Here is a 15584-nt window from a genome sequence, read left to right on the forward strand (position 1 = left end):
GATTATAGTTTCTGAAAGGAAGACCAGAGGTAAAGTATCATTTTCAAAACATCGTATCAAGCAAATATACTATCCATGTGAGGGACTGCTTTTGAATTTGACTTTGATCACCTGGCTGAGGTAGCATTTGCCAGGTTTCTCCCCTGTACTCATTGTCTTTTGTTTGTTTTGGTTATTCTTCTCTCACTGTTCTATCTTTTTTTAATACACATTGTAATAACACAGTGTTCTCTTCCAATTTATCAATTTGCTTATAATTGTTTCTAGTCCAAAGGTCATCCTGAGATTTGAGTTTTTAAGAATTATATTTTTTAATATCCAGGTTTCTTATTTATTTTTATTCACTTTTTTATCATATCCTCTTTTTATTTTTCTTCTTTATTTATATGAACACTTTCATTTTTATGTCACTGTTCAACTCCCACTTACGAGTAAGAATATGTGATGTTTGGTTTCCTGTCCCTGTGTTAGTTTGTGGAGAATGATGGTTTCCAGTTTCATCCATGTCTCTGCAAAGGACATGAACTCAGTCTTCTTTATGGCTGCATACTATTCCATGGTGTATATGTGCCACATTTTTTCATCCAGTCTATCATGAATGGGCATTTGGGTTGCTTTTAAGTCTTTGCTATTGTAAAGAGTGCTGCAATAAACATACGTATGCATGTGTCTTTATTGTAGAATGATTTATAATCCTTTGGATATATAAGCAGTAATGGGATTGCTGGGTCAAATAGTATTTCTGGTTCTAGACCCTTGAGGAAGCACCACACTGTTTTCCACAATGGTTGAACTTATTTACGTTCCCACCAACAGTGTAAAAGTGTTTCTATTTCTCCACAGCCTTGCCAGCATCTGTTGTTTCCTGACTTTTTAATGATTGCCTTTCTAACTGGCATGAGATGGTATCTCATTGTGGTTTTGATTTACATTTCTCTAATAACCAGTGATGATGAGCTTTTTTTCATGTGTTTGTTGACCACATAAATGTCTTCTTTTGAGAAGTGTCTGTTCATATCCTTTGCCCAGTTTTTGATGGGGTTGTTTGTTTTTTTCTTGTAAATTTGTTTAAGTTCCTTGTAGATTCTGGATATTAGCCCTTTGTCACATGGATAGATTGCAAAAATTTTCTCCCATTCTGTAGGCTGCCTGTTCACTCTGATGATAGTTTCTTTTGCTGTGCAGAAGCTCTTTAGTTTAATTATATTCCATTTGTCAATTTTGGCTTTTATTCCTTTGCTTTTAGTGTTTTAGTCATAAAGTCTTTGCCCATGCCTATGTCCTGAATGGTATTGCCTAGGTTTTCTTCTAGGGTTTTTATGGTTTTAGGTTTTACATTTAAGTCTTATGTCAGTCTTGAGTTAATTTTTGTATAAGCTGTAAGGAAGGGGTCCAGTTTCAGTTTTCTGCATATGGCTAGCCAATTTTCCCAGCACCATTTATAAAATAAGGAATAATTTCCTCATTGCTTGTTTTGTCCCCATCAGCTTTGTCGAAGATCAGATGGTTGTAGATGTGTGGTGTTATTTCTGAGTCCTCTGTTCTATTCCATTGGCGTATATATCTGTTTTGGTACCAGTACCATGCTGTTTTGGTTACTGTAGCCTTGTAGTATAGTTTGAAGTCAGGTACCGTGATGCTTCCAGCTTTGTTCATTTGGCTTAGGATTGTCTTGGCTATATGGGCTCTTTTTGGTTCCATATGAAGTTTAAAGTAGTTTTCTCTAGTTCTGTGAATAAAGTCAATGGTAGTTTGATGGGAATAGCATAAATCTATAAATTACTTTGGGCAGTATGGCCATTTTCATGATATTAATTCTTCCTATCCATGAGCATGGAATGTTTTTCCATTTGTTTCTGTCCAATTTTATTTCCTTAAGCAGTGGTTTGTAGTTCTCCTTGAGGAAGTTCTTCACATCCCTTGTAAATACCTTGTATTCCTAGGTATTTTATTCTCTTTGTAGCAACTGTGAATGGGAGTTCACTCATGATTTGGTACTCTGTTTGTCTATTAATTATGTATAGGAATGCCTGTGATTTTTGCACATTGATTTTGTATCCTGAGACTTTGCCGAAGTTCCTTAACCTCTTAAGGAGATTTTGGGCTGAGATTATGGGCTTTTCTAAATGTACAATCATGTCTTCTGCAGACAGAGATAATTTGACATCCTCTCTTCCTATTTAAATACCTTTATTTCTTTCTCTTGCCTAAGCACCCTGGCCAGAATTTCCAATACTATCTTGCATAGGAGTGGTGCGAGAGGGCATCCTTGTCTTGTGCTGGTTTTCAAAGGGAATGCTTCCTGCTTTTGCCCATTCAGTGTGATATTAGCTGTGGGTTTATCATAAATAGCTCCTATTATTTTGAGATATGCTCCATCAATACCTAGTTTATTGAGTGTTTTTAGCATGAAGGGGTGTTAAATTTTATCGAAGGGATTTTCTGCATCTATTGAGATAATCATGTGGTTTTTGTCATTGGTTCTGTTTATGTGATGGATTACATTTATTGATTTGTGTATGTTGAACCAGTCTTGCATCCCAGGGATGAAGGCGACTTGATTATGGTGGATAAGCTTTCTAGTGTGCTGCTTGATTTGGTTTGCCAGTATTTTGTTGAGGATTTTCCCAACACTGTTCATCAGGAATATTGGTCTGAAATTTCTTTGTTGTTTTGTCTATGCCAGGTTTTGGTATCAGGATGATGCTGGCCTCGTAAAATGAGTTAAGGAGGAGTCCCTCTTTTTCTATTGTTTGGAATAGTTTCAGAAGGAATGGTACCAACTCTTCTTTGTACCTCTTGGAGAATTTGGCTGTCGATCCATCTGATCCTGGGCTTTTTTTCATTGGTAGGCTACTAATTACTGCCTCAATTTCAGAACTTGTTACTGGCCTACTCAGGGATTTGACTTCTTCCTGGTTTAGTCTTGGGAGGGTGTATGTGTCGAGGAATTTATCCATTTATTCTCAATTTTCTACTTTATTTGCATAAAAGTGTTTATAGTATTCTCTGATGGTAGTTTGTATTATTGTGAGATCAGTGGTGACACCCTTTTATCATTTTTTATTGTGTCTATTTGATTCTTCCCCCTTTTCTTTTTTATTAGTCTGGCTAGCAGTCTATCTAGTTTGTTAATCTTTTCAAAAAACTAGCTCCTTGATTCATTGATTTTTTGAAGGGCTTTTCGTGTCTCTGTCTCCTTCAGTTCTGCTCTGATCTTAGTTATGCCTTGTCTTCTGCTAGCTTTGGAACTTGTTTGCCTTGCTTCTCTAGTTCTTTTAATTGCGATGTTATGGTGTCAATTTTAGATCTTTCCTGCTTTCTCCTGTGGGCATTTAGTGCTATAAATTTTTCCTCTAAACACTGCTTTAGCTGTGTCCCAGAGATTCTGGTACCTTATCTTTGTTCTCATTGGTTTTAAAGAACTTATTGGCCGGGCGCGGTGGCTCAAGCCTGTAATCCCAGCACTTTGGGAGGCCGAACACGTGGTCAGGAGATCGAGACCATACTGGCTAACACGGTGAAACCCCGTCTCTACTAAAAATACAAAAAATGAGCCGGGCGTGTTGGCGGGCACCTGTAGTCCCAGCTACTAGGGAGGCTGAGGCAGGAGAATGGCGTGAGCCCGGGAGGCAGAGCTTGCAGTGAGCCGGGATTGCGCCACTGCACTCCAGCCTGGGTGACAGAGCGAGACTCCGTCTCAAAAAAAAAAAAAAAAAGAACTTATTTATTTCTGCCTTAATTTTGTTATTTACCCTGAGTTCTAATTTGATTGCACTTTGGTCTGAGAGACTGTTTGTTATGATTTCCGTTCTTTTGCATTTGATGAGGAGTGTTTTACTTCTAGTTATGTGGTCAATTTTAGAATAAGTGCTGTGTGGTGCTGAGAAGAATGTATATTCTGTTGATTTGGGGTGAAGGGTTCTGTAGTTGTCTATTAGATCAGCTTGGTCCAGACCTGAGTTCAAGTCCTGAATATCCTTGTTAATTTTCTATCTCATTGATCTGTCTAATATTGACAGTGGGATGTTAAAGTGTCCCAGTATTGTTGTGTGGGAGTCTAAGTCTCTTTGTAGGTCTCTATGAACTTGCTTTATGAATCTCAGTGCTCTTGTATTGGGTGCATATATGTTTAGGATAGCTAGCTCTTGATTGCACTGTGGTCTGAGAGACAGTTTGTTATAATTTCTGTTCTTTTACATTTGCTGAGAAGTGCTTTACTTCCAACTATGTTGTCAATTTTGGAATAGGTGTGGTGTGGTGCTGAAAACAATGTATATTCTGTTGATTTGGGGTGGAGAGTTCTGTAGATGTCTATTAGGTCCACTTGGTGTGGAGCTGAGTTCAATTCCTGGATATCTTTGTTAATTTTGTCTCGTTGATATGTCTAATGTTGACACTGGGGTGTTAAAGTCTCCCATTATTATTGTGTGGGAGTCTAATTCTCTTTGTAGGTCACTAAGAACTTGCTTTATGAATGTGGGTGCTCCTGTATTGGGTGCATACATATTTAGGAAAGTTAGCTCTTCTTGTTGAATTGATCCCTTTACCAATATGTAATGCCCTTCTTTGGCTTTTTTGATCTTTGTTGGTTTAAAGTCTGTTTTATCAGAGACTAGGATTGCAACCACTGCTTTTTTTTCTTCTTTCCATTTGCTTGGTAAATATTCCTCTATCCCTTTATTTTGAGCCTATGTGTATCTTTGCACATGAGATGGGTCTCCTGAATATAGCACACTGATGGGTCTTGACTCTTTTTCCAATTTGCCATTCTATGTCTGTTAATTGGGGTATTTAGCCCATTTACATTTAAGGTTAATATTGTTATGTGTGAATTTGATCCTGTCATCATGATGCTAGCTGGTTATTTTGCACATTAGTGCAAATATGGAGTTTCTTCATAGTGTTGTTGGTCATTATATTTTGGTGTTTTTGCAGTGGCTGGTACTAGTTTTTCCTTCCCATATTAACACTTCCTGCAGGTGCTCTTGTAAGGCAGTCCTGGTGGTGACAAAATCCTTCAGCATTTGCTTGTCTGTAAAGAATTTTATTTCTCGTTCACTTGTGAAGCTTAGTTTGGCTGGATATGAAATTCTGGGTTTAAAATTCTTTTCTGTAAGAATGTTGAATATTGGCCCCCACTATCTTCTGGCTTGTAGGGTTTCTGCAGAGAGATCTGCTCTTAGTCTGATGGGCTTCCCTTAGTAGGTAACCTGACCTTTCTCTCTAGCTGCCCTTAACATTTTTTGCTTTGTTTCAACCTTGATGAATCTGACGATTATGTGCCTTGAGGTTGCTCTTCTCATGGAGTATCTTAGTGGTATTCTCTGTATTTCCTGAATTTGAATGTTGACCTGTCTTGCTAGGTTGGGGAAGTTCTCCTGGATAATATCCTACAGTGTGTTTTCCAACTTGGGTCCATTCTCCCCATCACTTTCAGGTACACCAATCAATCATAGGTTTGGTCTTTTCATATAGTCCCATATTTCTTTTAGGCTTTGTTCATTTTATTTCATTCTTTTTTCTCTAATCTTGTCTTCATGCTTTATATCATTAAGTTGATCTTTAATCTCTGATATCCTTTCTTCCACTTCATTGATTCAGCTATTGTTACTTGTGTATGCTTCACAAAGTTCTCGTCCTGTGTTTTCCAGCTCCATCAGATCATTTATGTTCTTTTCTAAACTGCTTATTCTAGTTAGCAGCTCCTGTAACCATTTATCAAGGTTTTTAGCTTCCTTGCATTGGGTTAGAACATGCTCCTTTAGTTCAGAGGAGTTTGTTATTATCTACTTTCTGAAGCTTCCTTCTGTCAATTCGTGAAACTCATTTTTTGTCCATTTGTGGACACCTTGCTGGTGAGGAGTTGTGATCCTTTGGAGGAGAAGAGGCATTCTGGTTTTGGGAATTTTCAGCCTTTTTGCACTGGTTTTTCCTCATCTTTGTGGATTTATCTACTTTTGATCTTTGAAGCTGATGACCTTTGCATGGGGTTTTTGCATGGGCATCTTTTTTGTGGATGTTGATGTTATTGCTTTCTGTTTGTTAGTTTTTCTTCTAACAGTAAGGCTCCTCTTCTACAGGTCTGCTGGAGTTTGCTGGGGTCCACTCCAGACCCTGTTTGCCTGGGTATCACCAGCGGAGACTGCAGAGCAGCAGAGATTGCTGCCTGCTCCTTTTCTGGATGCTTTGTCCCAGAGGGACACCTGCCAAATGCCAGCCAGAGCTCTCCTGTATGAAGTGTCTGCTGACCCCTGCTGGGAGGTGTCTTCCAGTCAGGAGGCATGGGAGTCAGGGACCCACTTGAGGAAGCAGTCATTCTCTTAGCAGAGCTCGAGCACTGTGCTGGGAGATCCACTGCTCTCTTCAGAGGCAGCAGGCAGGAATGTTTAAGTCTGCTGAATCTGCACCTGCAGCTGCCCTTTCCCCCAGGTGCTCTGTCCTAGGGAGATGGGAGTTTTATCTATAAGCCCCAGACTGGGGCTGCTGCTTTTCTTTCAAGGATGCCCTGCCCAGTGAGGGGGAATCAAGAGAGGCAGTCTGGCTACATTGGCTTTGCCGTGCTGCAGTGGGTTCCACCAGTCCAAACTTCCCATCGGCTTTGTTTACACTGTGAGGGAGAAACTGCCTACTCAAGCCTCAGTAATGGCAGATGCCCCTCCCCCACCAAGCTCTAGCATTTTAGGTTGACTTCAGACTGCTGTGCTGGCAGCAAGAATTTCAAGCCAGTGGATCTTAGCTTTCTTGGCTCCATGGGAGTGGGACCTGCTGAGCAAGACCACTTGTCTCCCTGGCTTCAGCTCCCTTTCCAGGGGAGTGAACAGTTCTGTCTCACTGGGGTTTGAGGTGCCACTGGGGTATGAAAAAAAAAAACTCCTGCAGCTAGCTCATTGTCTGCCCAAATGGCAGCCCAGTTTTGTGCTTGAAACCCAGGGCCCTGGTGGTATAGGCACCCAAGGGAATCTCCTTATCTGCGGGTTGCCAAAACCATGGGAAAAGCATAGTATCTGGGCTGGATAGCACCGTCCCTCACGGCACAGTCCCTCACAGCTTCCCTTGCCTAGGGGAGGGAGTTCCCCAGCCCCTTCTGCTTCTTGGGTGAGGTGATTCCTCATCCTGCTTCTGCTCAGCCTCCGTGGGCTACACCCACTATCTAATGAGTCCCGGTGAGATGAACCGGGTACGTCAGTTGGAAATGCCAAAATCACTCGCCTTCTGCATTGGTCTCTCTGGAAGCTGCAGACTGGAGCTCTTTATGTCATTTATCTTTCTAAGCATTCTAAAATTGTTTATTTTCAAGCCTGTCAGGCACTTATATAAATTTAATCTCGTGTTAATGGGATTTTTTTTGTTTTTAATCCTATGTTTTTCTTGTTAAATTCATATTTAGATCTAACATTATTATATATTTGGAGTACAGGGAATTGCATCAATGTATGAATTTACTGTGCTATCTCATCTGATTGTCTTCTGACTATATTTCTCCTCCTTCTCCTCCTTCTCCTCCTTCTCCTCCCCCTCCTTTTTCTCTTTCTTTTGCTTACTTGTTTCTAATTCCTTACTCTTGGATAGAAAACAGTGTCTTTTAATGGTTCTTCTAGAGTCCTACTTTGTTGTGAGATTATTAATATTGAACGTTCATTTGTAGAACTAATGGGTGGCTTGGTTCAATTCTTATTAACAAATCTCTGTGGACTTTTGTCAGTATAATCCTGTCTCTTGTGAAAAGCTATAAATCCAGGAAGCTTGTTAATAATAGCTCTCAATAAGACAGCTCTCATCTTCCATTTTGCATGGACTAAGTTCCTGGTTTTTCCTTGATGACATTACTATAAAGGACGAAAACTTCACCATCACTGCCCTAAAGTCAGGAGGCCTGTGGCTTCAGCCTACAGGTTTTTGTTTCTATTAAGGTTCGGGTTTGTCAAGATATTTAGCATAACTGTACGTTTTCTGTCTTTTAGTTTAAAAACATGTTTGCTATATGTTTAGAGCAAACGAAATTATATCAATGTATGTATTATCTGTACTATCAGCAGATTATTTTTAACTGTGTTTTTCTCCTCCTTTTTTTTAGGACTTGTTTTAATTCCAGGAGGTGCACTTGGCCAGCTTCTGGGAGGTGTCATTGTTTCCACATTAGAAATGTCTTGTAAAGCCCTTATGAGATTTATAATGGTTACATCTGTGATATCACTTATACTGCTTGTGTTTATTATTTTTGTACGCTGTAATCCAGTGCAATTTGCTGGGATCAATGAAGATTATGATGGGTAAATGTAGCCTTGTATATTAGACTTTTACATCAAAATCCTATAGCATATTCCTCAGGCAATTAATAATTATCTATCCAGTAACCATTATATGTTCATATAATTATTGGAATTATTGAACACATAAAAGAAATATAAAGTACAGTTTAAACTTTCATAAGGCACAAATATAATAATGGTATCTTTTTATATGACTGTTTATGCATTCATAAGGTAATGAAGAAAAAACGCATTGAAGAGGTTTGGAACCTAGAAATAAAGTTTTGTATTAGAGTGGGTAGCAACTAAGAGACAGTACTAACTGTCTGTGCAAAGCCAGTCTTACCTTGTTTTTCTGAATTGGTTTGTCTGCCTTCTTATAGACATCAAAGAATGGAACTAAAGTTCATCCAAAGGTATGCATTGGTAATATCTCATTTAAGCTAAACATGCCAAAATTCAAAGAACTGGGCAAAGCTTGATATTAAATACTAAAGAACAAAACTGGAATTGGAAACCAAAGGACTGAACAAGTAAAATAAGAGTTTAAGACTTCTACTTTCAGCAACAATGGATTAGCTTATGGCAGATCAATCTTCCCACTGAGAATAACTAGAAAAGCTGAATACAGTTTTAAAAGATTTGGTTAAAGGAATCAAAGAGTTATTTAGGCAACTAGGAGTGTAAAGGCCAAAATCCTGGGAAAAGGCAAACCATGGAGAGGAGGGGCAACTTTTTGCAGCCACTTTTTCCCTGAGGGTATTTGCTGATTCTGGACATTGGCAAGAAGCTGAGAATTTGGGTAAAGAGTTTGGGCAAAAGCATCTAGTAAGATTACGAGAATTTTAATAGACATATGAGTCTAAATCGAAAAAAGTTAGTACATAGAAAGGCCATGGTATCAGAGAGAAGAGAGAGGTAAACAAATGATGCAACACTCTGCCGGCTTATAACTCAAGAAATTTGCTGTGTTATGAAGCTAGGAGGCTAAAATCAAGCAGAAATCCCATGAAAATCAGGGAAGAATTCCAGCCATATTGTGATGCTCTGTAGATAGGAGATAGAGTTTAGAGTGTGCTGGGTAAAGGAATCCTGGTAAATCCTTGTTCTCAATTAACATCTGTGTAAGGCTAGGACCTAGGAGCAGAAGCCTTTCTAAAGTACTATGGCCTGGCCAGGAGTTAATTTGGTCTCTTAATTGAGTTAGTGTGGTCAGCCAACAAGCTGTGTCATAGACAGATAATATGATCCAAAGCTATAAAATATAAATGATAAGTGAACTTCATATCAGTAGCAATAATTATCCAACAGAAAACAGAGAGAAAATAGAATTAATAAAAATTAACAAAATGTCAACGAATTGAACAGCTTCAGATGGCCATTGCATGTGTAACTGAAGTCCCCAAAGGAGAGCATCTGGAGAAAGAAAAATATTTCAAGATATTATGGCCAAAATTTTTCAAATTTCATATAAAAATAAACTATAAACATGTTAAAACTCAGCAAAACTTTGGTACAAGAAACATGAAAAAAATTACACCATAACACATCGTAATCAAATTATTCAAAATAAGTGATATAAAGCAAATCTTAAAATTAGCAAAAATTATGTGTATATACATATAGTTTATACATATACATATACTTTATGTATAAAGGTCCAGAGATAAGGGTAATGGTATATTTTTATCAGAAACAAATGCAGATAAGAAGACAGTGGAATAATATTTTTAAAGTCCTAAAAAAAAGCCACCTGTAATTTTATATCAAGCCAGAATATCTGTCAAAAAAATGAAGGAGAAATAATTTTAGACAAAAAAAAGTAAGTAATTTTTTTTTTTTTTGACAGAGTTTTGCTCTTTTCACCCAAGCTGGAGTACAGTGGCCCAATCTTGGCCCACTGCAACCTCCACCTTCCAGGTTCAAGTGATTCTCCCACCTTGGCCTCCTATAGCTGGGATTACAAGCATGTAACCTCCACCACACCCAGCTAATTTTTGTATTTTTATTAGAGACAGGGTTCACCATGTTGGTCAGGCTGGTCTTGAATTCCTGACCCACACTACATAGAATGTTAAAGGAAGTCTTTCAGTCAGAAATAAATGATACCAGATGTAAATATGAATCTACATAAAGGAAAGAAGAGCAATAAAAATGTTAACTATGTGGATAAATATATATATTTAAAATTATTAAGTCTCTTTGAAAATAATTATTTAAAACAAAAATATGTAATATGGGTTTACATGAAATGATATAATAGCACATGTTGGTAGACTGTGTTAAGTTAAAAATGTATACTATAAATCTTGAAGCAATCACTAAAATAACAGAGTCACAACACATAAATCAACATAGTTAAAATGAAATTATTAAAAATAGATATTTAATCCCAAATTAGGCAGAAAAAAAGGAAAAAGTGAACAAAGAGAGATAGGACAAATGGGAAACAAAAAGAGGGTAGATTTAAACCTAACCATATTAGTAATCACATTAAATGTACACAGCTGAACATCTCAGTTAAAAGGGAGATAATCTTTACTTTGAAAAAAAAAAAGAAGACCCAACTATATATGCTGTATTTTATAAATGCATTTCAAATATAGGTAGTAGTATATTAAGCAGAAAAGAATGGGAAAAGATGTATCTTATTAACAACAATCAAAAGAAAGCTGGAGTATAATACCGGATCAAGTAGTTTTGAGAGCAAACAATATTAGCAGGAATAAAGAAGATCATTACATAATGATAAAATTACCAATTCATCAGGAATATATAACAATCCTAAGTATGTATTAACTGCATGTAGAGCAAAAATTTGTACACTGCAAGGAGAAATGAAGACATTTACAGCTATAGTCAGATAATGGATAGAAGAAGACTCAACAATAAATAGAAAAAGTAGACCAAAATATCAGTGGTCAGAAGGAGATCAAAAAATTCTGGTTTGAACCATACTGCCAACTGTCCTAACTGACATTTGTAGAAATGGCCCACATAACAATACACATTGTATTCATGCGCGCATGTAATGGTTACCAAGTTAAAGCATATTTCGGGTTGCAAAACCAGTCTCAGTAAATTTTTTATATATTTTTTATTTGCATAAATTTGTGGGGTATGATTGCAATTTTGTTACATGCACAGGTGATACAAGTGGTCAAGTCAGGGCTTTTAGGGTATCTATCACCCAAATAATATACATTATACCCATTAAGTAATTTCTCATTATCTATCACCCTCTCACCTCCTTACCTTTCTGAGTCTCCATGGTCTATCATTCCACCCTCCACAATTGTGGGTACACAAGTTTTAGCTCCCACTTATGAGTGAGAACGTGTGATATTTGTCTGTCTGTGTCTGGCTTGTTTCACTTAAAATAATGACTTCCTGTTTCATCCATGTTTCCATAAAAGACATTATTTCATTTTTTCTTATGACTAAATAGTATTCAATGTGTGTGTGTATATATGTATATATAAATATTTATATATCACATTTTTTAATTCAATCATCTGTTGATGGAGATTTAGGATGATTCCATATCTTTGCTATTGTGAATATTGCTGCTATAAATAAATACAGATATCTTTTTGATATTTTATTTTTCTTTGGTTAGATACCCAATAGTGAGAGTACTAGATTGAATGGTAGTTATATTTTTTAGTTTTTGAGAAAACGTCATACTGTTTTTCATAGAAGTTGTACTAATTTACATTCCCACCAACAATGTAGAAGCATTCCCTTTTCTCCATATATTTCTAACATCTGTTATTTTTTAACTTTTTAAAAATAGTCATTCTGACTAGGGTAAGATCATACTTCATTATGGTTTGAATTTGCATTTGTTTGATGATTAATGATGTTGAGCATTTATCATATGCCTGTTGGCTATTTCTATGTTTTCTTTTGAAAAATGTCTATTTATGTCATTTGCCCCCTTTCAGTGAAATTATTTGTGGGGGTTTTTGTTTAGCTGTTTGAGTTCCTTATATATTCTGGATATTAGTCTCTGTTGGATGGATAGCTTGAAAATATTTTCTCCAAAACTGCAGGTTGTTTGTTCACTCTGTTGATTACATCTTTTGCTGTGCAAAAGCTTTTTAGTTTAATTAAGTCCCATTTGTCTATTTTTGTTTGGTTGCTGGTGCTTTTGAGGTATCAATCATGAATTATTTGCCTAGACCAATGTATGGAAGAATTTTTCCTATGTTTTCTTCTGGTATTTTTAGAGTTTGGAGAGTTATATTTAAGTCTTTAATCCATGTTGAGTGCTTTTTGTATATGGTGACAGACAGGGGTCCATTTTCATTCTCTTATATATAACAATCCAATTCCCAGCACTGTATATTGAAAAGGGTGTCCTTTCTCTAAATGTATATCCCAGTTAACTTTGTCAAAGATCAGTTGGCTGTAAATATGTGGATTTTCTTCTGGGTTTTCTGTCCTATTTCATTGATATATGGGTCTATTTTTATACCACCACAGTGCTGTTTTGGTTACTGTAGCCTTAAAATGTAATTGAAGTTAGATAATGTGATACCTCCAATTTTGTTCCTTTTGCTTAGAATTACATTTGCTATTTGGGCTTTTAGTTTGGCTTGTATATGCATTTTAGGATTTTAAAAATTCTATAAAAAATGATGCTGATATTTTGATAGGGATTTTATTGAATATGTAGATTGCTTTGGGCAGTAAAATCATTTTAACAAGATTAATTCTTCTGATCCATGAGCATGGAAAGTTTTTCCATTTGTTTGTGTCATCAACAATTACTTTCTTGTAGTTTTCTTTTCTTATAGAGATCTTTCACCTTCTTAGTTTAATATATTCCTAGGTATTTTACTTTTTTGGACCAATTGTAAACAAGCTTGCCTTATTTATTTATTTATTTATTTATTTACTTTGAGATGGAATTTCACTCTTTTTGCCCAGGCTGCAGTGCCGTGGTACAATCTCAGCTCACTGCAACCTCCACTTCCCTGGTTCAAGCAATTCTCCTGCCTCTCAGCCTGCTAAGTAGCTGGGCGTACAGGTGCATGCCGCCACGCCTGGCTATTTTTTTGTATTTTAAGTAGAGATGGGGTTTCACTGTGTTGCCCAGGCTGGTCGGAAACTCCTGAGCTCAGACAATCTGCCTGCCCTGACCTCCCAAAGTGCTAGCTTTACAGGCATGAGCCATCGTGCCTGGCCTGGCTTGTTCTCAGCTAGATTTTTATTGGTGTATAAAAATGTTACTAATTTTGTATGTTAACTTTCTACACTGAAACTTTACTGGATTCATTTGTCAAGTCTAAGATTTTTGATGGCGTCTTTAGGTTTTTCTATATCTAAGATTGTATCATCAATGATCAGGGATAATTTGACTTTCTCTTTTCCAATTTGGAAGCCTTTTATTCTCTTTCTCTTTCCTGGTTGCTCTGGCTAGGACTTCCAGTACTATTTTGAATAGGACTGCTAAAAGTGGGCAATTTTGTCTCGTTCCAATAATTGGAACAAATTATGCTGGATAGATATCTATATGCAAATGAATGAACTTTAATTCACATCTTGCACCATATAAAATAATTAGTTCAAAATGGATTATAGATGTAAATATAAAATATAAAACTCCAAAAATATAAGAGAAAATATTTTTGATCTTGCATTAGGCAAGTACCTTTTAGATGTGACACCAAACACATAATCCAGAAAAAAATGAATTGATAAATTGAAACTTGTCAGAAATTTAAAAACTACTGTTTGAAAGAATTTGTTTATGGTATAAAAAAGCAAGCCATAGAATGTGAAAAACTATTGGAAAATAATATATCTAACAAAAAAATTACTTCCAGAATATTAAAAAATAAGCAATCCAACAAAATGGGCAAATGATTTGAACAGATATTTAATAAAAAATACAGTTTGAAAATAAATATATGGAAAGATGATCAACATCATTTGTCACTAGCAAAATGCCTATTAAAACCCAAAATATGAAACTACTACACCCCTGTTAAAATGTCTAACATTTTTTTAAAAAGAGACCATACCAAGTGTTGGTGAGGAGAACAAATGAAACTCTTATACACTGCTGATGGAAATGTAAAATATCACAACAGTTCTGAAAAACCGACAATTTCTTAAAAAGTTAAGTGAACACCTACTGCATGATGCAAACATTCTATTTCTTAATATTTACCCAAAAGACATGGAAGCATGTGACCATACAAAGACCAAATTAAGACCAGCTGCATGAAAGAAGCCAAAGAAACCTGACGTATTGTATGATTCTATTTCATAAACTCTTAGGAAATTCAAACAAGTGAATAGTAACAGAAAGTATATCAGTGTATGCCAGGGAGTGGGGAAATTACAAAGGGGCACAAGGAAACTTTTGGGGTTTTTATTATTATGTTTGTTATAAGTAAACTTTTGCTTATTATGTTTGTTGGCATGATTTTGGTGATGATTTCACAAGTGTATACATATATCAAAAATTGTCAAATTTTAGTCTAAGTATGTGCAGTCTATTGTAGCTCAGACCTCAGTAAAGCTGTTAAAAAAAGAAATTATTTCAATAAGCATATTTTATGGATCTCACTGATATCTTGACATTTGCATCAATAATTATAAAACAATGGTAATATGATTACATTCAATCTTGTTTTTATAGAACAGGGCAGTTGGGAAACCTCACGGCTCCTTGCAATGAAAAATGTAGATGCTCAACTTCAATTTATTCTTCTATATGTGGAAGAGATGATATTGAATATTTTTCTCCCTGCTTTGCAGGGTGTACGTATTCTAAAGCACAAAACCAAAAAAAGGTAATTATTTTTTATAATTATTTTTTGTTATACATTTATATTTTCATTATATTATAATTATTATTTTTTATGCTTCTTCCTCTTTAGTTAAATGTTCAACTTGTAGATGCTATTAACATTTTTCTTCCAACTCTCTATAAAACCTATTTTTTCTTATTTTCCCCTTTTAAGTGTTAAAGACAAGAAAATAAATTTTTTTTTTTTGATGTGTGTTTATTTTTTGAGACAAGGTCTGATTCTGTCACCCAGGCTGGAGTGCAGTGGTGAGATCCCAGCTCACTGCAACCTCCACCTCTTGGGCTCAAGCCATCCTCCCACCTCAGCCTACAGGATAGTTGAAACTACAGGCACACACCACCACACACAGCTAATTTTTGTAATTTTTTTAGACATGGGGTTCTGCCACGCTGCCCAAGCTGGTCTGGAATGCCTAAGTTCAAGTGATCCACCTGCTTTGGCCTCACCTCCAAAACTGCTGGGATTATAGATGTGAGTCACCGTGCCTGGCAAAAATTTGTTTTAT

At 36.3% G+C, this 15584-nt stretch overlaps 1 protein-coding gene across 1 annotated transcript in view; it reads left to right on the forward strand.

Annotated features, from left to right (window-relative positions):
* SLCO6A1 (solute carrier organic anion transporter family member 6A1) overlaps positions 1-15584 on the forward strand; it is a 147472-nt gene that overhangs the window by 83466 nt on the left and 48422 nt on the right. Inside the window, exons 8-9 of the mRNA XM_058440364.1 lie at positions 8078-8273; positions 14908-15061. Coding sequence (XP_058296347.1) covers positions 8078-8273; positions 14908-15061 — 350 coding nt within the window. The remainder of the gene's footprint in view (positions 1-8077; positions 8274-14907; positions 15062-15584) is intronic.

This window comes from Hylobates moloch, unplaced genomic scaffold, assembly GCF_009828535.3.
Source record: "Hylobates moloch isolate HMO894 unplaced genomic scaffold, HMol_V3 SCAFFOLD_6, whole genome shotgun sequence".
Classification (NCBI taxonomy): domain Eukaryota; kingdom Metazoa; phylum Chordata; class Mammalia; order Primates; family Hylobatidae; genus Hylobates; species Hylobates moloch.